The sequence below is a fragment of the Hyaena hyaena genome, unplaced genomic scaffold (genome assembly GCF_003009895.1).
Source record: "Hyaena hyaena isolate Hyena2069 unplaced genomic scaffold, ASM300989v1 scaffold_59, whole genome shotgun sequence".
NCBI lineage: Eukaryota > Metazoa > Chordata > Mammalia > Carnivora > Hyaenidae > Hyaena > Hyaena hyaena.
The window spans coordinates 1,085,043-1,106,191 of NW_024080691.1; the positions used below are offsets into that span (position 1 = coordinate 1,085,043).

The 21,149-nt window shown below is 36.7% G+C and overlaps 1 protein-coding gene across 9 annotated transcripts in view; it reads left to right on the forward strand.

The window, feature by feature from the left end:
* DLG2 (discs large MAGUK scaffold protein 2) overlaps nt 1–21,149 on the forward strand; it is a 1,380,463-nt gene that overhangs the window by 814,412 nt on the left and 544,902 nt on the right. For all 9 annotated transcript variants that reach the window (XM_039231798.1, XM_039231799.1, XM_039231801.1 and 6 more), the window contains one exon: nt 18,971–19,140. In XM_039231798.1, coding sequence (XP_039087729.1) covers nt 18,971–19,140 — 170 coding nt within the window. The remainder of the gene's footprint in view (nt 1–18,970; nt 19,141–21,149) is intronic.

Sequence of the window (21,149 nt, forward strand, 5' to 3'; positions counted from 1 at the left end):
ATAGAGGCATTTCCTTACATGAAAAAATACTTTCAGACATTATTTTAAGTAGCGCCTAGTCTCATGCCATGTAGGTGTAACATAGTTCACTTTTACCCTATTTTAGAAATTTAAATTGTTTATTACATTGTAATGAACATCTGTGTGGAAGGGAGTTAAAAATCTGACAGATATTAGAAAAAAACAGGTTAACTATTCTTAGATCTGTAGTTCTCACACATTCCTGGGTTTGAAATATTTGAAAACTGGCTCTAGGATTCCTTATTACAGTTTTGTTTTGTTTTTTGTTTTAAATAATAGACCAGAAGTTTTCTTTTACATTACAGCTGAATGAATTAGGAATAACATTTTTTACTGAGTAAAACCAGTATTCTGGAGAGGTATTAACATCCATTTTCAGTATCACTGTAATACTCTGAGCTAAGACAATTTGCAAGTCAACCTCAGGTGACCTTGAATTGATTGGTAAAGACCCAGCATTTTGGCCCAAATCATTCTGAATAATGCAAGTTAGTCTGGTATTTAGAACACAGACATCAGGACCATAATTTATAATCTATAATACCCTGTTACTAATTAAAATGTTGGTATTATTTTCCTTATATGCCTACCCTCCATTAACTCCTTTAAATATTATAGTGTAATTTAGTAGTAAATTACTAAAGAGAAAGGCAGGACCATTAAGGGGCAAAAAACAACAAAAAAGGCAATTCTTCCTTTCAGAAAACAGTGAATTAAAGAAGGAATTATTAGGTGTTTCCTTTGTTTATGTCTGTACTAAAACACAAATGAACTTTAATATTCATTATCCCAGGTATGTATTATTGTAAAATTGCATATATTTCTGAGTTTCATTGGAAAGCATCCCAGTGACTAATCTGTTGTGCTGGGTGTGAGAAGAAATGGCTGCTTTATGTGCCATAAACTCATCTCCTTGCATTTCTAGTTCTCTGACATTCAGATTGGGGCACCCAACATGCCGATCTGAGTCAGAAAAGAATGTGGGCAGAGCCATTTTTGTATGACTGGGAGAGCAGGAGAAGGTAGCCTCAGGATTTTCAGTGTAGTGGAGCAAGGGACCACTGTCATCAACTCCCGTGACACTTACTGAAGCTGGGAAATTGAGTGAAGTGACAAATGTAAAGAGTAAAGCAAACATTTATTACACTGACATGGAGGCTTCCATTTTACTCTCTGACTTTTGTTATCTGCTTGTTCTTAAAAGTATTTACTGAGTATTCTGCTACATATCAGATAGTTGGAGCTGGGATAGAGCAGGAAACATGAAAAGCAGGATCTGTGCTTTCGGTACTCTGTCACAATAAACATAGAGCCAAAGTTAAGTGCTATGATAGGGAAGTTCATAAGCTGTGAAAGGCTGTAGTGGCATATGACCTAACCTAGTCTAGGGTATGGAGTGGAAGCCTTGCAGAGGGGAGATATGTAAGCTGAGACATAAAGAGTGCATGCTAGCCAAGATAAAAGGGATTAGAGGAGTCTCCAGGCTGAGAAAACAGGTCCATGTCCAAAGGCCTGAAGGGGAACAGAGGAGAGACCCCCGGGACTAGAGCTGGTGAGAGAGGGCAGAAGGGCGCAAGATGAAAATAAAGAAGTGCAGATGAGAAATCAGGCAGAGAGAGCCTTGATGTCACAGTAGTTTGTTCTTATCCTTCTAAAATATCACGAAATTTTGAATGTTTTGATGAGACAGTGGCTGAACCATTGTTACCTATAACCATTACTCTGATTGCTGTGGGGGTCTGGCTTGGCTGACAAGAATACATGCAGGGAGAACAGCTTAGGAAGCTATTTCAGTAATTCAGGTGATGGATGGTAGGAGTTTAGATTAAGATGCTGACAAAAAGACACAGCAAAGTGGACAGATTCTGAAATATACTTAAGGAGTAAATGTGATAATGCTTAAAGACTAATTGGACTTGGATGTGAGAAGAAGCTGTATTCCTTCAAATAAATCAATAGTGCCTTCTTTGTCTGGGCCCCCATATCATGTGCTCTGTGCACGGCATCCTTATTTTCATAAAGTTTACTATCTAGTAGAATTATTGGGATGACTTTGAGGTAGGGACTGTGAGAATTGGTAAAAACTAGTGAAGAGGCAAAGTTGGAACTTAAGTTTAATAGTTCCATTTTGAACAATATTAAGTTTAAGATGCCTAGGAGGAATTTCAGTCCATATACCATATAGGCAGTTGAACATACAGATTGGAAGCTCTGAGCGATCTGGCTGGGAACATTAACTGTGAATCTTTGAAGCCAAGGAAATTAAGAGATTGCCTTGAATATGTATAGAATGACAAGAGTTAGCCAGCAGGAAGTAGCTTGCCACTTCATACTGGTTATTTGTGACCACCTTTCCATTTATAATTGTTCTTTTCATATTTTACAAAAGAAAGGTCTATGTCTTACCCATCCCAAATCGTACCATGGCTCTTACTATTTAGTACTATTTTACTATGAATTTAACAGTATTATTTTACTGCTAGATATAAAGAAACAATCTGAAATATTGTTGCTCAGAATGAGGAAACCAATGGCTTTAATCAATTAAGTTAATAATTGGGTAGTTAATTATGTAAGTTATGTGGTTTCCTATTTTTTCTCTTAATGAAATTGAAAAGGAACTGTTACCTAGCCGATTATTAAAATAGTTTTGATGACAGATTATGGAATTTGTGGCATTTTACTTGAAAGGAATTCAAAGTTCTCATTCCATTCTCATCTACTTGTTTTTGTGACATGTTTCCTCATCACTTATTATTTTTAAATAATTTTTAATGTTTATTTACTTTTGAGAGAGAGAGAGAAAGATAGAGCAGGAGAGGAGGTGGGGAGCAGAGAGAGGGGGTGGGGAGCAGAGAGAGGGGGAGATACAGAATCTGAAGTAGGCTCCCGGGTCTGAGCTGTCAGCACAGATCCCGATGCAGGGCTTGAACCCATGAACTGCAAGATCATGATCTGAGCCACAGTTCGCTGCTTAACCCACTGAGCCACCCAGGTGCCCCTATTTTCTCAGCACTTAAATTTGTAGAAATGAAAAATAGGAAAATCAAATCTTGTCTCATTCTACCTGTTCATCACTGGAAACATGAGGTAATTTTAAAATGCTTCATTTACTTCATCAAGAAGCAAATCCCCAGTACAATTGCATTTTTATTGGTTTTAGATTTATACATTGAAATTTCATAATATATTTTGGTTATTTTTTTACTCTTTGTTGTTATTATTATTTATTATTATTATTTTAGTGTGAGAGAAAGCATAGAAGAGAGGGGGAGAGATTGAGAGAGAGAGAGAGAGAGAGAGAGAATCTCAAGTGGGCTCAGTGCTCAATGTGAAGCCCGATGAGGGACTTGATCCCATGACCCCGGGATCATGCCCTGAGCCAAAATCAAGAATCAGACATTCAGCCAACTGAGCTGTCCAGGAACTCCTATATTTAGGTTATTTTCATCAGCTGTTTATTATTAATAATTATAATGATAACTCAGTTTTTTTTAACATTTAGAGGCTTTTATCACAGGAAATTTGAAAAAAATCATAGGATTTATATGTGTACATGTATTTTTGTTTTATATAAGTATGTAGGATGATCCACAGAAGATGTTCTAACATAGAATATCTTAGAATAAAATTTTGTGGAAGTGAAATGAAAGCATCAGTTCAAGGAGAAAAAAAAAGAAAGAAAATGTGCAACTTCTTTAAAGTTCTTATAAATTTATATCTTAAATTGGTAATCCTGGATTTCAAATTAGTATATATTTACATTCCACTATATAAATTTGAAATAATGATGTAACAGTTGAAAATAAAAGTTTAAGGGGCACCTGAGTGGCTCAATCAGTTAAGCGTCCAACTTTGGTTCAGGTCATGATCTCAGTTTGTGGGTTCGAGCCCTGCGTCGGACTCTGTGCTGACAGCTAGCTCAGAGCCTGGAGCCTGCTTCAGATTCTGTATCTTCCTCTCTCTCTGACCCTCCCCTGTTCACACTGTCTCTCTCTCTGTCAGAAATTAAAACACATTAAGAAAAATTTTTAAAAAGACGTAAGTTAAAAAAAAAGAAAATAAAAGTTTACAATTCACAGTAGGCCAGAAATTAAATCACTTGCTATTATTTAAACTTATGATGAAAAAATTAAATGTCAACTTAAAGCATGAAAAACAAAGCATAATTGTGTTTTTGCTTTTGTTTTCCATGCATACAGTTCAATAGATTGGAAGAGCACTAAGATGAAGATGTAAAAAGGGGTGATCAGATTGGCAATGAGATAAGCAGAAGGGTCACAGAAGACAGGAGAAGAATATTTCAAGGAAGGAGTAAGCAACTGGCTTCAACGTTGTTGTAAGGTCAACTAAAATCAAGACTAAAGAGATTGTATTAGATTTGGCCAAAACCAGATGACTTGTGAATTTAGTAGGAGCATTTTCTATATTTTTCTTGGTTGGGGCCTTGCAAGGAAACTAGGATTAGAATAAAGAAAGAATGGGAATAAAGAAAGAATGGGAAGGAAGAAATAGAGAATATATGTAAACAGCTCATTTGACAAACTTGGTTTGTAAAGTGAAAAGAGGAGAGTTGCCAAGGTGAGATATCAGGTTAATGAAAAGATTTTCAAAAGATAGGAGATACCAGAATATTTTGAATGTTCAGAGAATGGGTTAGGTAGAGAGATAGGGTTTAAGGCTACAGGATAGAAAGAGATTAAATGATCAGGCTAGATCTTTTAAAAAATAGGAATTGATGGACCTTTGGTATCAGAAAGGGTATTTCCTCCACTGTAATAGGAAGAGACAGGAGAACATGGGCTTGCATGTAGTAAAACATGTAAATTTGGCATAGTAAATACGAGGGACCTTTCATCAGATAGTGTCTTTTTCTCTCTTGGAAGTGTGAAGCAAACTTCACTGCTGGAAGTGACAGAAGGAAAAAAAAAGTTCAGAGAAGATCATTACACAACAATGGATAGCAAGCTGACCAGGGTGTTTGGAGACTGATTTTATAGTGACTCACACCATCCATTGATTTTCTCTAGCACTTCCGTGTTCTGCTGCTCTGGAAGAGGCAATGAAGGAGATGGAAGGTTGGGTTCAATCAGGATTGGGAGTTTGCCAGACAATTGTAACAGAAGGACCAAGTGACAGCAGCATAAACAGGAGTGATAAATGGCAAGGAAATTAGACCAGCAGCCATAAGATGAATGTGTAATTTTTACTTTTGTCTTTTATCTGCCATGTGAATTTGAGTAAGTTATTTAACTTGCCTAAGCCTTAGCTTTTCCACTTGAAAATGTAGAAATATTTGCATGGCATATTTCTAGGCTTTAAGAATAAAAACAGATGGGGCGCCTGGGTGGCTGAGTCAGTTAAGTGTCCAACTTCGGCTCAGGTCATGATCTCATGGTTCGTGGGTTCGAGCCCCATGTGTCGGGCTCTGTGCTGACAGCCGCTCAGAGCCTGGTGCCCGTTTTGGATTCTGTATCTCCCTCTATCTCTGGCCCTCCCTGCTCACGCTGTCACTCTCTCAGAAATAAATAAAACATTTTTTAAAAAGAATAAAAACAGATAATATTGTTGAAGTGTTTTATAAACACTTTCTGGAGGTTACTACATTTGTTGCATAGGAGTCACAGGAAATGTGTGGTTTTACTTTTAGATCTCTTTCTGGTCTCCTTTGTTTTCTGGAAGCTCATCTTCTCTGTTGCGCTGGTGCCTATGGTCTCCTTTAATAAATTCTTCCGTGTGGGGCCCCTGGGTGGCTCAGTCAGTTAAGTGTCCAAGCTTAAGGCCATGATCTCACGGTTTGTGGGTTTGAGCCCCGTGTGGGGCTCTGTGCTGACAGCCAGCTCAGAGCCTGGAGCCTGCTTCAGATTCTGCGTCTCCCTCTCTCTCTCTCTGACCCTCCCCTGCTCTCTCTCTCTCTCTCTCTCTCAGATATAAATAAAACATTAAAAAAAATTAAAAAGTAAATAAATAAATAAATTTTCCCATGAAATGATCCCTCAGAAAGTCCTCTATACTCTAAAATGAAGTCCCAGTTTCTGCATGGAGAGTTATGCATAGTGACAGATAGCAGTAGGTTTACTTGTATTTTAAAAGAGAAAATTATGAATCAAAATGAAACCCACTTACTGAAAGAGAGAAGATACCTGTAAGCAAAAGTATCATACCTGGTGCTCTTAGCCCTTCTGGCTACCATCCCAAGCCTCTGAGTTTCACCTCCATAGTTGAAAACAAGTATAGGCATAACATTTGCAAACATACCAATTCAGCCATTAAACCAGAGCACTACTTCTGATTTTATGAAATCACAGAATAATACCAATCTCAAAATGTGAAAAATGTGTCATGAGTTTTCCTCACAAAATTAATTTGAATTTACTTTATGAAATATGATTTAGCCTAGGAAGAGATGAGGGGTATGGGTATTATGAAATCACATAAACAATAACAGCTGATTTTTACAACTTAGAAAAGGTCAAAAACAGCATCACTAATCATCTACCCTCAAAAATTACTACCTCTGAGTAATTTAGCATTATCTGCTATATAAAAATTGCTCATAGCCTTTGCCAGTACTAAATAATTCTGATAATTATGGGTTTCAATGTAACAAGGTCTTTGAGCCAGCGTTCAAATCTGGATAGCAAGAGTATACATACTTTATTGTTGACAAACACAATCCAAGTTAGGTAGAACTACTATTTATTCTTTCATCCCTTCATTCATTAATTTATTTGTTATTCAAATATTTATTGAGTGACAGCTATGGGCTTGGCACTATTCTAGGCATTAAGAATAAAATGGTCAACAAGACAAGGTTCCTGTTCTAAGGAACTTACATTTTTGTCTGTTGGGCAGAAAATAATTAAATATACAAAATAACCCAAGTAATAAGTGCTATGAAAAGAATAAAGCAAAGTGATGTAGAATGAGTACCAGGTGGCTACTTTAGATTGGATGCTCAATGTAGGCTTCTCTGAGAAGGTGGCACTTAAGCTAAGATCTTAGTGACAAAAAGGAGCTAGCCAAACAAAGATGAGGGGAAGACTTTCAAAGTTGAAGGAACACTAAGATCAAGTGCCCCAAGGCAGAGTTGAGCTAGTCACATACTAGAAAAAAGTAGAATAACTGTGGCTGGAGTGAAGGGTGCAAGGCTGAGGGAGGGAGAAGATGAGAGCACAGGAAGAAATAGGAGCCAGGTAAGTCATGTAAGACAGGTAAGGGATTTAGATTTTATTTTACAGGATATAGGAAGAGGTTGGAGGGCTTAAGCAAGGGGTGAGTAATACCATCTGATTTACGTTTAAAACTCAAGTACTCTGGCTTCCATCTAGAGAACATGTTCTAAAGAACTGGAGTAGAAGCAGTGAGCTTGCATGTCCAGGTGGAAGTGGTGGTGACTTGGATTGGGTAGTAGCAGTGGAGATGTAGAGAAAAAGATAAATTGGGATCTATTTTAGAGTTAGATTGATCTTACTGATGGATTGGAGACAGAGACGAGGACAGAAAAGGAACAAGGAAAACTGGGTGGATATTGGAGGTGTATTTTCTGAGGGGCTATGCAAGCCACTGGTGATAAAAAAAAAAAAAAAAAAAGACAACAGTAGAGACAAGATTTCTTCATTCCTAGGACTTGCATTCTAGTGGGGAGAAATCTAATAGATAAGAAAACAAATGAATTAAGTTAGACAGGTATCTCATTTGTTATGCTGAAAATTGTTTCTCTTTAAGAACTAATGAATTTACTCAGTGTGAGATTTAATATTTACAATTTTAAGATTCTTTAAAGACCCTGACAATTTCCTCCTAAATATTTCATGCATCTTATAAACTGCCAAAATCACTTACCAGCAGACAATGTATATTTGCTATGTGTATAGTATATCGACTGTATATCATCTGGTTTATAAGTTACTATGCACACCCCACAGGGGAACATCAAGGAACACCTTTTATATTTGTAGTAAGTGAAAAACAGTTCAAAATAAGGGGAAAGATTGCAAGCAGTTTACCACATAGTATACTTGAATTCTTACTTAGGGTTCACTTCTTCTCTTTCCATTAATTAATGTCCAAGTATTTTAATAATCATAAGAATAGCAGGGCACCTGGGTGACTCAGTAGGTTAATTCTGACTTCAGCTCAGGTCATGATCTCAAGGTGGGTGAATTCGAGCCCAATGTCAGGCTCTATGTTGACAGCTCAGAGCCTGGAGCCTGCTTCAGATTCTGTGTCTTCCTCACTGCCCCTCCCCTGCTCATGCTCTCTCTTTCTCTTTCTCTTTCTTTCTCTCTATCCTTCTCTCTCTCTCTCTCAAAATAATAAATAAACATTAAAACATCTTTTTAAAAGAATAGTAAACAAAAACTTGAAATTAATACTTCAACCTTAAAGTTTGGAAGACCTGTTTAAGCTAGAACTAGTCTTGTATTTAAGAGATACAGGCTGTTGTCCTTGTGATGTGATTTAGGGTCTCCTTTTCAATCTCCTCCTCTCCATCTCCATGTCAGGGGCCATCCATACCTTTCTCATTCACCACTGTGTCCTTAGTGCCTGCACAATATCTGACCCTATGTAGCAGATGCTCAGTAAATGCTGATTGGATGTGCATGTTTGTGCATATTATATTACATCTCTCAAGTAATATTTGAGATCTTATCATTGATTACTTGCTTTTTTTATTTGTTTGGACTTTGCCCTCTCACCAGAGTTCTTTTTTTTAATGCAAATATGCTTGTGAATGATAGCTTGTTTCTTCCAGTGATTACATTTCAGTTGATTATATTTATAGAAGAGAAACAAGATGACATAAGACACAGCATTCTCCTGGGACAAGGTCACTGGAAAGGATGAGAAAAGTATGGAGACTGGCAGCAAACATGTCACTGACTAACTTCCCCACTTTTAAAATTCATTCATTTATTTATCAAACATATACTCACTGCCAGCTCTGTGCCAGGCATGATACTAGACACTAAAGTTACAAAAATGAATTTAAGATAGAATTTCTCTCCTCAGGTGACTCATGGTTTATAGGTAGAGATAAAAGTTTAAATAAAACATTTCCTTACCTCCCTCATACAATCCATCAGCGTATGTAGTAGGTTCGAATTAACCTTCTCGTCTCTTCTCTTAGCTCTATCCTGATTGCCTCAGCCACTGGTTTAATCCAGGCCACCATATCTTTATCAGGATTATACAGTAGCCTCTAATAACAATTCTTGCTTTCTTCTAGCCTAATTCCACCTCCACGATCTAATCAAGTCTTCATATCTCCACACTGTACCTGGAGAGATTGTTCTAGAACACTATTCTAACTAAGCACAATGGCTTTCCATTGCCTTTAGCTTCAAGTACATACAGTTCCTTATCATGCCTTATGAGGTCTTCTAGAGTCAGTCTGTGCTCAACTCACTAGCCACTAAGCTATTCTAGGGACACATCTCTCTATATATTCGCCTGAATAACTCCTATTTGGCCTTCAGAAATCACCTACTTCAGTTGCTCCAAGTTTTTCTTGGCCTCCCTACACCAGATAATGTTCTCTCATTATGTGCTCCTCTAGTATCCTATATTGCTCTTGCCATAGCACTTAACATACTGAAATTTAATAGCTTGTTTTTCTATCTTCCCTCTTAAACCATAAAGGTGCTTCAGAATTCGCATTAGTCTTAGGATAGATAAGGTTTTCAGACAAATGTAAAGTGTGAAGGTGCCTCTTCAGGTAGAGGGACGGTTCTGAACTATGAACTTATGTAATGTTTGAAGAAACTATTAATGATACAACAGACAGTGTTGAGTAGATAAATAGAAAACAGACTGTAGAAAGACCTGCTTATTATGTGAAGGTCTTTGGGCTTTATCCAAAAAGGCAGGTGGACTCAATTTATGTTTCACAGAATCCTAGGAGTAGTGCTACCTCTGGCCCATAGAAAGCCTTTATATAAATTAGAGGAAAAAAAAAAATTACCCACTTCAGCAGACCTAGACCAGCACCAGGGCACTCACTTGGCTTCGACAAAGGGCTTCCCCTGGATTTCTTTCAGTACTCACTAGCTCAGTCATATACAGTACCCTGACCCTGGATTCCTCAGAGACCTCTGAGAGATTACAAATCAAGCTTTCAACAAGCTATACTTGATACCTGCCCTTCCCCAATGCAGAAATTATAGAAACTGCTTTTGTTAATACAGAAAATTGTAAATATAAATTATATGGCTACTTAGTAAGATTAAGAAAGGGCTTCTTTGCTTTGATTTTTAAAATCCTTGAAAATCTGTAGGGAATGGAGAGCAAGTGAACACTCATAAATAGAAGAATAAAGCAATCGGGTATGTGTTCAAGAACACCATTCTGGCAATAAACTGGAAGATGGATTATTGGAGCAAATCTGGAAAGAAGACTAGCTTATTTTCCCCCTAGAATCTGGTGATTAACAATAAGGGCCAGATCTTAGATAGGATAAGTGAAGATAAAGAGAAAAGTTAAACAAACAAACAAAAAGTGACAGATTGAATGTGTGGGGGAGAAGGCAGAACTTTCCGCTTTTGGTGATGGAATAATTTACCTTGATAGAGAATAAAAATGATGTATAGAGTTGTTCATTGGGAAAAGATGAGGATAATTTGGCATTTGTCTCCATTTAAGATGAATTCCAGACTTACAAGTAGAGAAGGATTCCAGGATGAGCTGACCTTGAACCTAGATTTATAGAACACCAGAGCCAAAAGAGAATTTTAACATCACTGAACCCAATTTAAATGAGAGTGGGGGGGAAATGATGTACTTAACTTGAAAGTGGCAGAACCAGGATTAGAATTCACTCCGGTTTATAACTCAATATTCTTCCTAGAATACTGTGTTCCTTGTAGTTCTCAACTTTTCACTGAAATTATCATCGATACCATTAAACCCCATCTAATTAGAATGAGATGTATAATTATGAAGTTCATATAAGTTGATTTATATCAACTTCTGGGATTAGAACAGATTTGAGTAGAGGAAATCAGGAAATGAAATCCAAAGTTTAAAAATATATTTCCTAATGTGTATACTTGCTTTAGGTTCTGTGGGGTACCAAGTCAATCTCTGGCTCTTTAATGAGAATTTGCCATGTATTTACACTTTCAGCAATATGCACAGGGAGTATTTGAGTGATTAGGAACCATTTTATGAAGCTCTGGATTATGAGCTTTCTCTTGAATGAGCCTGGTCTTGGTGAGGCAGAAAGCACCATGAAATAAAACTCAGAGGCAGGTGTTTCACATTCTGTGTCTCCCTCTCTCTCTGACCCTCCTCTGCTCACGCTGTCTCTCTCTCTAATAAATAAATGAAAACATTAAAAAAAAAAAACTCAGAGGCAGGTAATGAGCTCATTATGTTCTCAGAACAATGGTGATATGAATTAACTAGAACGGGAGTTGGAGAGGGGTCAGAGTTAGAATCCTTTCAATGATGTTCATTCATTTGTAAGGGACAACTATGTGCCAGACATTAGTAATGCAAAGATGAACAGTTTTTATTTTATATGGGTTAAGTAACTCTTGATGAATTTGGAGACAGAAGAAAGTTGAAGCTGGGCTTGTGTGTCAGGATGAAGTGGAAGTGGACTACTTAACCTGGCAATGGGGAAAACTAACTGGGAAGTAGTGATGCAGATGAGAGGTGCCAGGACCTCATTTCATGAAAATTGATATGCAGTTCTGTCTGCAGACAGAGTATTGTTCTGAGTGGTCTAAGAAATCTCCAGCCCTTGGTCTTTTCCTTTTGAAATTCCCATTTCATGCCTCTTTTCCATGTTTACTCACTAAGTTACCTGGCTCAAGATTTGTTGCTGGCCTCTTTGCTTTTCTGGGAAAGTGCCAAAAGACCAATCACTGATGCTGAAATAGGCAATTTCTTCCCCCATTGTGTAAAGCTGTGATCTTTCCCAGATGACAGCTGCAGAGAATCCTGCAAACATTTTATATAAGGGAAATGAAGTGGCAAATAGAGAAACATAGTACATTCACTGTAGGGGATGGCTTCTATGGATCATAAACCCAAGTCACTCTCACCCAGAATTAGAGGCAAGAACAGAAGCCCAATTTTTAAAATGTAGAATGAGGTGGCTATCGCTTGGTCTTTGCTGAAGGAAAGGAGTCGGGGAAAGAGCAACAGATATAAAATGAGGGCTGGAAGATGGCTTACATATTGCACAGTCATACAGTGTGACAGCTGAGGTCTCCTGGCCCAAATGCCCTCAGAGACTTCATTTCAAAGAATGAAAAGCTGAAACATTGAGGGGATTGGGTCTAGATTCAGTTCAGGACTTTTATCACAATCAATTTGGTCTATGTAAGGTTGAACATTCGTATTCACTTTAGAATGAACCACCTATGTGCCAAGTGAGTAACCCTTCAAAACCTAGCATGGCGGTATTTAAAGTATGGTCCCAGACCAGCATGGCCAGCATCACCTAGAAATTTGTTAGAAACCTGAATCCTCTCTCCTACTTCAGACCTACTGAATCACAGTCTGAGGGTGGAGCCCAGCAATCTGTGGTTTAACAAGCTCTTCATGTAACTAATGTATAATAAAGTTTAAGAACCATTGATTTAGATTTTGTTATTTGGCTTGGCTTTACAATCTGCCAGTATGATCTTTGACCCCACTTACGGTCAGTCAATAGTTGGGATTTGTCCTTAAATAAGCCTCAAAATTATTTTTAATAAACCAGAGAAATATGGATGGTAGAGTACATGAGCTTTGAGACTATCTAGACATGACTTACTGCAATTACAAACCTCTTTGAGTTTCAATTTATGTTGTAAAATATATAATCATATATATAAGCATATTTCAGTGCTTTTATAAATACTGTATTTTATAAATACAGTATACCCAGGTAAATTTGAATATCAAATACTAGTAAATTTTAGTACATACCAAACATGGCATAGAACATACTTACACTAAAAAAAGGTGTTTGTTTTTCTGAATAATATTATTGTTTTATCTTAAAGCCAAATTTATCTAGCTCTTTTATACTCTTTCTTTGATAAATCTGCTAACCCTATTAATATGTTGCACTGGCTGCCTTGTAGTGGGACACTGGACCAGCCAGCTGAGCCAGGGATAATTTCCCAGAATACAAGATGAACTTGAGTTAAATATTAAAAAGAAAATAGGAGGCACCTAGGTGGCTCAATCGTTAAGTGTCTGACTCTTGATTTTGGCTCAGGTCATGATTTCACAAGTTGGGCATAAGATCAAGCCCTATCTCAAGCCTTCTTAAGATTCTCTCTCCCTATCTCTCTGCCCCTACCCCAGTTTCTCTCTCTCTTGCTCTCTCTCTCTCTCAAATTAAAAAATTATAAAAAACAAAAATAAAATAGGAAATAGCTAAAAGAGATAATACATGTTAAGAGCTGGTCACAAAATCTATCTATGTTAGTTAGAAATTTTTGTTGGCAGGTAGTGCACATCCACCTGAACTAACTTAATTGAAAAGGGGAATGAATTAGAAAGACACATGAAGTATCTTCTCAGATTCCAGGATGAATTGGAGAACTAAGCCCTGGAAAGGACATCCATGGACAGAAGCACCACTGGGAGCCCAGGAGGATCCCTCCAACTGTCTGAAGCCCTTGCTTGTTTCCATACACCTGCTTTATTTTCTATCTTCTTGCAGATGAGCTTTAGCCATTTCAGTCAACAAGGGAGAAAATAACCCTCCAATGTTAAACTCTCAGGCTACTATTTTTTTTCTGTTCAGATAAAATCTGAGTCTCATGGTTTTAATTCCGAATTCCCCAAAAGAGGAACTGGCCAAACCTGGCAAGTGATCCATCATCCAAGCTACGTGAACTTAACACTTTTGCAACCATGTGGATATTTGTTGGAGAAAAACTACAGCAGATATTACCACATTGGCACATAGCTGATGTTTCAGAAACACTAATCCTTTTCCTTTTCTGGAAAACTGTTAAAATAAGCTGACTTTGATTCTTTTGTTCTCAGTTATAATGGACTAATAGCACCTAGTAAGGTCAATATAATAGATGATTTTGTTAACGTTTATTTTTGAGAGAGAGAGAGAGAGAGAAGCTGAAGCAGGCTCCACACTATCAGCACAGAGCCCAACATGGGGCTCAAACCCACAAACTGTGAGATCAAGACCTGACCTAAAGTCGAGAGTCAGTCGCTTAACCAACTGAGCCACCCAGGAATCCTAATTGGTGAATTTTTAAGGTGAGAAATTTCATCAAATTTAGTTGATGGTGGATTTTTAAGATTCCCAGGGAGCATTCATGTGCACTTCATGAAAGGGTGCAGGAAGAGAGTAGACATATACAACTAAGTAAATTCGGGAAAGGTCATAATGATTTGAAGCCATTCAGGTCAGCCTTGGTGTGTGTGTGTGTGTGTGTGTGTGTGTGTGTGTGTGTGTGATACAGGTTGTATCAAAACAATTGGCTGTTTTCTTGGGGGCAGCAGAGGAGTAAAACTAAAGTGGAATTACATTATACTTCATAAAATAAGACTTACTGAAAGCTCTTATTTTTACATTTTTCTTCCCCCAAATCCCATTCATCTTACTTCTTCCTCCCTTTCTCATACAAAATTTCAAAAACATTTTCAGTATCTTGACTGTAAATTCTCTCCCTTCCTCTACCTTTTGTAGCTTCTTTCCTCCACTATAATCACTTCTTATCTTTCTTAGGCAAATCATTTATCCCTTTTTCATGAATATAATACCTTAGAGTTTGTGAGGCACTGTACTATTTCACATGTATTGTCTCATCTAAATCCATGCAGCAATATTATTATCCCTATTGCCAGATGAAGAAATTGAGACTTTGAGATGTCATGTGATTTGCCTGAAGCCACATAGCTCCTAAGTTCTAGAGCTGGGATAAGACCCCAGGTGGATCAGAGTGTGACAAGACCCCCAGGTCCATGTTCATAGATTCTCTGCTGTGATATATGTCCATTATAGAACTTGGGAAGAAACACAAAAATAGAAGTATGCTTTTTAAGACATCCATAATCTTGGGGCACCTGGGTGGCTCACTTGGTTAAATGTCTGACTTTGGCTCAGGTCATGATCTCACAGTTCATGATTTTAAGCCCCGCATCAAGCCCTGCATCAGCTTTGTGTCTGCAGCACAGGAGCCCACTTTAGATTCTCTGTCTCCCTTTCTGTCTGCCCCTCCCCTACTCATACTCTCTCAAAAATAAATAAACATTAAAAAAATCCTTTATATCTACATCCACAAAGAACAAGAGCTAAAAACTTTGTTATCTCTCCTTTCAGTATTTTTAAATGCATAATGAACAGGAATTTTTAATTTTAACACAAGCATTTGGTGATCATTTTTAGGAAATCATCATCCTAAAAAAATAATGAGCTAAGCTCATTTTACAACAGAACATTACTTTAATACCTATGAAAGAGTAAGTAATAGATGTTATTTAAACTATATCCTTAAAATGGAACAAATAATTTGCCAGGTATCATTTGGGTTTTCAGTGATCCTATATCATAGTCCAGAATGATTAATTGTTTAATGGAAAATTTAGGTGTGATTCCATTTACATGTTATTGATGAAATGTTTTTTTTTTTTTTAATTTCTAAAGCATTTTCTGCAAGGAAATGTACCCAAATTCTAAAGAAAATGAGACAACAGAAAGATTAAAAGTAGGCTTCCAATCTCTTGGACAGTTTCATTTCACGAAATGAATATTGTAGACTTATATTTGAAACAACAGGAACTGAAAAAATGGAGCCATCAACTCAGTTGTATGAGTAGAGTGGAAAGGAAATGTTTTCTAATACATATTAGAAATGTAATAAAGCTGTACTTTTTATTTGGACAAAGCATTGCTTGAGTTTGAAGTTAATGATATATTTTTGTTTCAAAATGAATGCAAATGGAGGCTTTCCTCACAAAGGTTATCTACTAATAGTAAAAGCAAATTAATTTTAAATAGCTATGACCCTCTAGTCAGATGCTATTTTAAGTGATTGGGAGGAAGAGAAGTTGGGTGCCCTAGTTTGCCCTAGTATTCATTCCTCTATATTTTGAGAATTTGAATATATAAACTCTGCCCCTCACACCCCTATTTTTTTTTTAATTTAAAACAATCAATTCTGAGTAACTCGATATCAGCATAGGCTTCAGAAAAGGGCATAACTAGGTTGGGAATCATGTCTCTGCCCTCAACAACACTGCGACCTTGTCAGTAAAATTTCATTGTCTGTAACATGAGAATCAATGTTTGCTAAATGGTGGGGGTTGAGTACCAGTAAATAAATGAAGTGACTAGAATGATACGGTGTATAGCAAGCCCTCTAAAACTTTCCATTTCCATCTCATTCACCTTTCAGTAAGTCCTTGAGCACAGCATCTTTGACTTATCGATCAATAGCAGCAACTCTCACATGTACTCTATACAATAGGTCACACATACACCCATATGCATTGTCTGTCTGTTTACTCTGCCCACCCACTTTGGGCATACTTACTTTCTTTTCATGGAGACGAAGGCTCAAACAGATGAAGTGACTTGACCAGGGTCACACAGCTGGAACTCAAATCCAAGTGTTCTAAAGGCTACTCTGATGCTCTTTTAACTACACTAAAATTGCCTACTTCCTCCACATGTTCAGGAAAAAACATCCAATTTAGGCGATGATTTCCTCACCCCAGCAATTGACAATTAAGGATTCCGCTATATACAAAGGGAAAAATTTAGTACAGTTTGAATAGATAGAGCATCCACAATTTTTTTTAAATGTCAGCCCCTCCCTTCTATGGAAAGCAGTGTTTTAAGATACGATTAATATTCTAAGCATAGGGTGATGGTAAACACTATGTGTTTGCATTATCACAGGATGACAAAATTACCCCCTCTCAAAGGACCAGCTGCTGTAGGGCGGCTGGCACCCGGGTTGCCTACATTCTCAAAAACTATTTTAATTGGTAATTTTCCATTTTTTTTTTTTTTTTGGTCAGGGAGGAAATGTATGTGTAAACCTATTAAAGCCATAGAATCTGTTGTGATCAAATGACATCACTGAATCTTAATAAGCGCAGTGTTACACCTCAGAGTTTTGAGGTTAATCAGGAAAAAATGGATAGAAAAATTCTTCTCATTTTTTATACAATATTTTCACTACCATGTTATAATTTTGAATTAATGTGCACAGTATACATGAAACTGTTCATCACATTAAATGTATGCAATGCTGAAAGGAGAGAGCCCAACTTTTGCAATAGGAAGACCTGAGATCATATCCAGTCTCTACCCAAATTGCTGACAGCTTTAGATAAAGGACTAGATCACTTGGAACAATTCTCATGTCTATAATGTGAATAGTAAGTCTTATTCCACAAGTTGATGGAAAGGATGTAATCATTAAAATATCATAAATCAAAATTTTCAGTGCTACCAATAACCATTTATTAAGTGCTTATTACATACCATCATCTGTACTAAAGACTTACATGTACATTATTATCTCATTTAATCACCCCCAAGTCTTTATTGTAGATATTTCTAGTATATTTATTTATAGATGTGAACACAGAGTCTGAGAGGCTAATTATTAGTGTTGACAAACTTAGGATATAGAAGGCCTAATAATTGAACTTGGGCTTCTTATTTTATTGGTTTAACAACTATTTGCTAAGGAATAGATGTCCTGAGACATCAGGCATTGTTGGGAAGAAGGAAATGGAGAATCGGAGATGGGTAAGTAACCAATTAGTGGTGTTTGCTTTACCTTGGCCACTGTGTGGAGAATGCATTAAAAGTTGAGAAGAGAGGCTCTAGGATGAGTCGGTAGAAGGCCATATAAATAATCCAAATGAGAGATGATGTTGATTTCAACCAGGGTGATAACAGTACAGATGAAGAAAGCTGAATGGATTGCTGGTATACTTTGTAGGGAGACCTGAATGTGTGGTGGTTGTAGGATAGGGAAGTCAAGCAAGGGCAGGCCCTTATGTTTTACTCTTAGCATCACAGTGAACTGAGATGGGAAATACTAGAATGGATATTCTGAATAAAGAAAGGAAATCTTTCTAGTCTCAAACGTCATACTTTTAACTATTATTAAAATTTTTACTAATTATCATGAATATAAAAGATATTTAAACTCCATGGATATGTAAATATAGACCACGTGGATAGCTTTATAGAAAAGTCAAATTATTCCTTCCCAAGAGAAAATGCAAAAAGGAAGGTTTATATAGGACTTACCATAATGCTGGGTTTTTCAGAGTAAACACCTAAGGCAAAGATTATCTGAGATTTTCTTTGAATTTTGTGAAATGTGAACTTTAATATCTATAATACTGCTTTATGAATTGGACGTGGGAGAGCAGCATAGAAAAAATATTAGAAGATAATTTACCAGAAATCTAACAGGTTTGTTTTAGATGATTGAGTCATGTATATATTTTCTTCTTTCTACATTGTTACATTTTACAAATTTTCTAAAATGACTACATATTACCTGTGTAACTAGCAAATTAAAAATTCAAGAAAAATTAATCTATAATGTTACATTTGCTATGTCTGTATAGTCTGTAGTAGATCCTGAGAACCACTGCAATCATAACCCTCAGTTAAAGCTGTTAAAACTAGCCAAAATAATCATGTAAAGAACAGAGACCTTCAGATGTGTCCTTCTTACCACACCATGTGCAATGTGCTTCCTGTCACAATGGACTGAAGTCCCAGATGGGGTCTGACCAATAGTGCAGTACATTCGGAAATGCCAGGAAGACTGGGGAGTTCAAGGTTTTCTTCATTTCTTTCATTTGGATTGTTTCTTCCGAATATAAAACTTAAAAATTGCTTACTTCATTCCCCCACTTCTTAAGGGTAGCTAACAATGACAGTATTCTTTAAAAAATCCTCCTAGCCACCCCTAACGTTTGCATCTTTCCTTTCTTTCAGGGTCAATGATTGTATCTTGCGGGTGAACGAGGTCGATGTGTCAGAGGTTTCCCACAGTAAGGCGGTGGAAGCCCTCAAAGAAGCGGGCTCCATCGTTCGGCTGTACGTGCGTAGAAGACGCCCCATTCTGGAGACCGTCGTGGAAATCAAACTGTTCAAAGGGCCTAAAGGTAATAAAAACATAAATGACTCACAATAAGACATCATTTGACTAAAATTTATACCATACTCCACCTATGATGTACTCTCTTCTTTTATGCTCTGACATTCAGTGCTTGCCTAGAGATTTGAAATCCTACAATAGTGGTTTTTATAAAAGGCCAAGGAAATCAATACTGTTAATATGAACTCAAAGAAAGAAAGGACAGATTTATGTAGGAATGTCCTTATAAGCAATGGCCTTGTAAATATAAACCATTTATATTTTTCTATAAATTTTAATCTTACTGCATCATCATGATTTGACTGACATATAAATTCTTTCTAATTTTTAGGATATAAATGGTGACTCTTCTTTTAATAAAATAGTAATATGAATGATAATAATTTAACTGGTATATCCTGAAATAAGTTATTATATTTTTATAATACTGTTGTGATTTGTTTTGATTTATAATACTCTCATGTGTTATACCCAACAAATACTACATAATATTTTATATTTGAAATAGTCAAAATAAGTTAAAATTTATGTTTTTAAAGGCTCACAAATCCCCTGAGGCAATTGTAGCTACCCTGGGGAATCACATAAACAGTGAGATGTATCATTATATTAACTTTTTTAAGAACAGTCATTTGAGTTCTGTTCTTCAGAATGATGACATTTAATATTAGCTTAACAGTATTTCAAATATTTTAGAAAAATCCAATAACTGGCTTAACAGTATTTTAAATATTTTTAGAAGATTATGACTGGATAGTTACTATATTATTTGAGTAATTATTTCTATTTCCCTTAAAATCTACTTAATCTCTAATGTTAAATGGGATTTAAAAGGAAATAAGTAAAGACAGTAGTGGGTGGTATTTAAGATCTCAGACCCAAGAATCAGACAGGACTGAGTTTAAAAGCCTGGTTCAGGGATAGCTGCATGGCTTAGTCGGTTAAGCGTCTGACTTCGGCTCAGGTCATGATCTCATAGTTCGTGGGTTCGAGCCCCACGTCGGGCTCTGTGCTGACCGCTCAGAGCCTGGAGACTCCTTCAGATTCTGTGTTTCCCTCTCTCTCTCTGACCCTCCTCAGCTCAGACTGTCTCACTCTCTCTCAGAAATAAATAAAACATTAAAAAAAAAAAAAAAAAGCCTGGTTCAGCCACTTACTAGCAGAGTGATATTGGTTGGGAAATCTTCTCATTATTAAATGGGGATCATAATGGTAGTATTGGTCCCATAGGGTTTATGAGAATTAAACATTTAACTAAATCTTGCTGGTGGAGTGTAGCCGGCAGAGTCAAAATGTGTAGTTAGAACCTACCTTAGCACCTCACTAGTTGTTTGACTTTATGCAAATCTCTTAACCTCTCTGAGCCTTAATTTTCTCATCTACAAAATGCAGATAGTAATAGTACTTGCCCCTAGAAATGCAAGGATTAGATGAACCAATTCATGTAAAGTATTTAGAGCAGTGGTCAGCCCAAATTGACTGCCAAATAAATATTACCTATATATACATGCTATTTGTAGTATTCTTTACTACAAATGGCTTCAGCCTTTGCTATAATTGCTTGGTAATGTGATGAAAATAAACAAAGATTGCTCTTGGGCTAAATTCAAATGCATTAAAGTCACATAATTAAATCTGGGCGGGGAAAAAAAAGAAGTAAGGCATTTGCTTACCACAATGTCTGGTGGTATGAAAGAAAAGACTTTCTAACCTACACATTTGCTTAACCTCATATTTGCAAGTTGCTTTAAAGATCAACAATTTCAGCATTATACTATTTCTATTAAAATATATACTATTTATAAATAAAAGGTAGATATTTCTACAAGTCAATTAGCAATTATTTAGCACAGCCCTAAAGCTAATGCCAGTTTGAAGCACTCAGCAAAGCATTAGCATCCATTAGCTGGCCTCCTGCTGGCTGAGTCACTTGATGACCTCCAGCAGCTCAGCAGAGCTTTTCAAGGTTCTAGGGAATCCATAGCCCAAATTCGTGAATTTTATCAGGAACAGAGG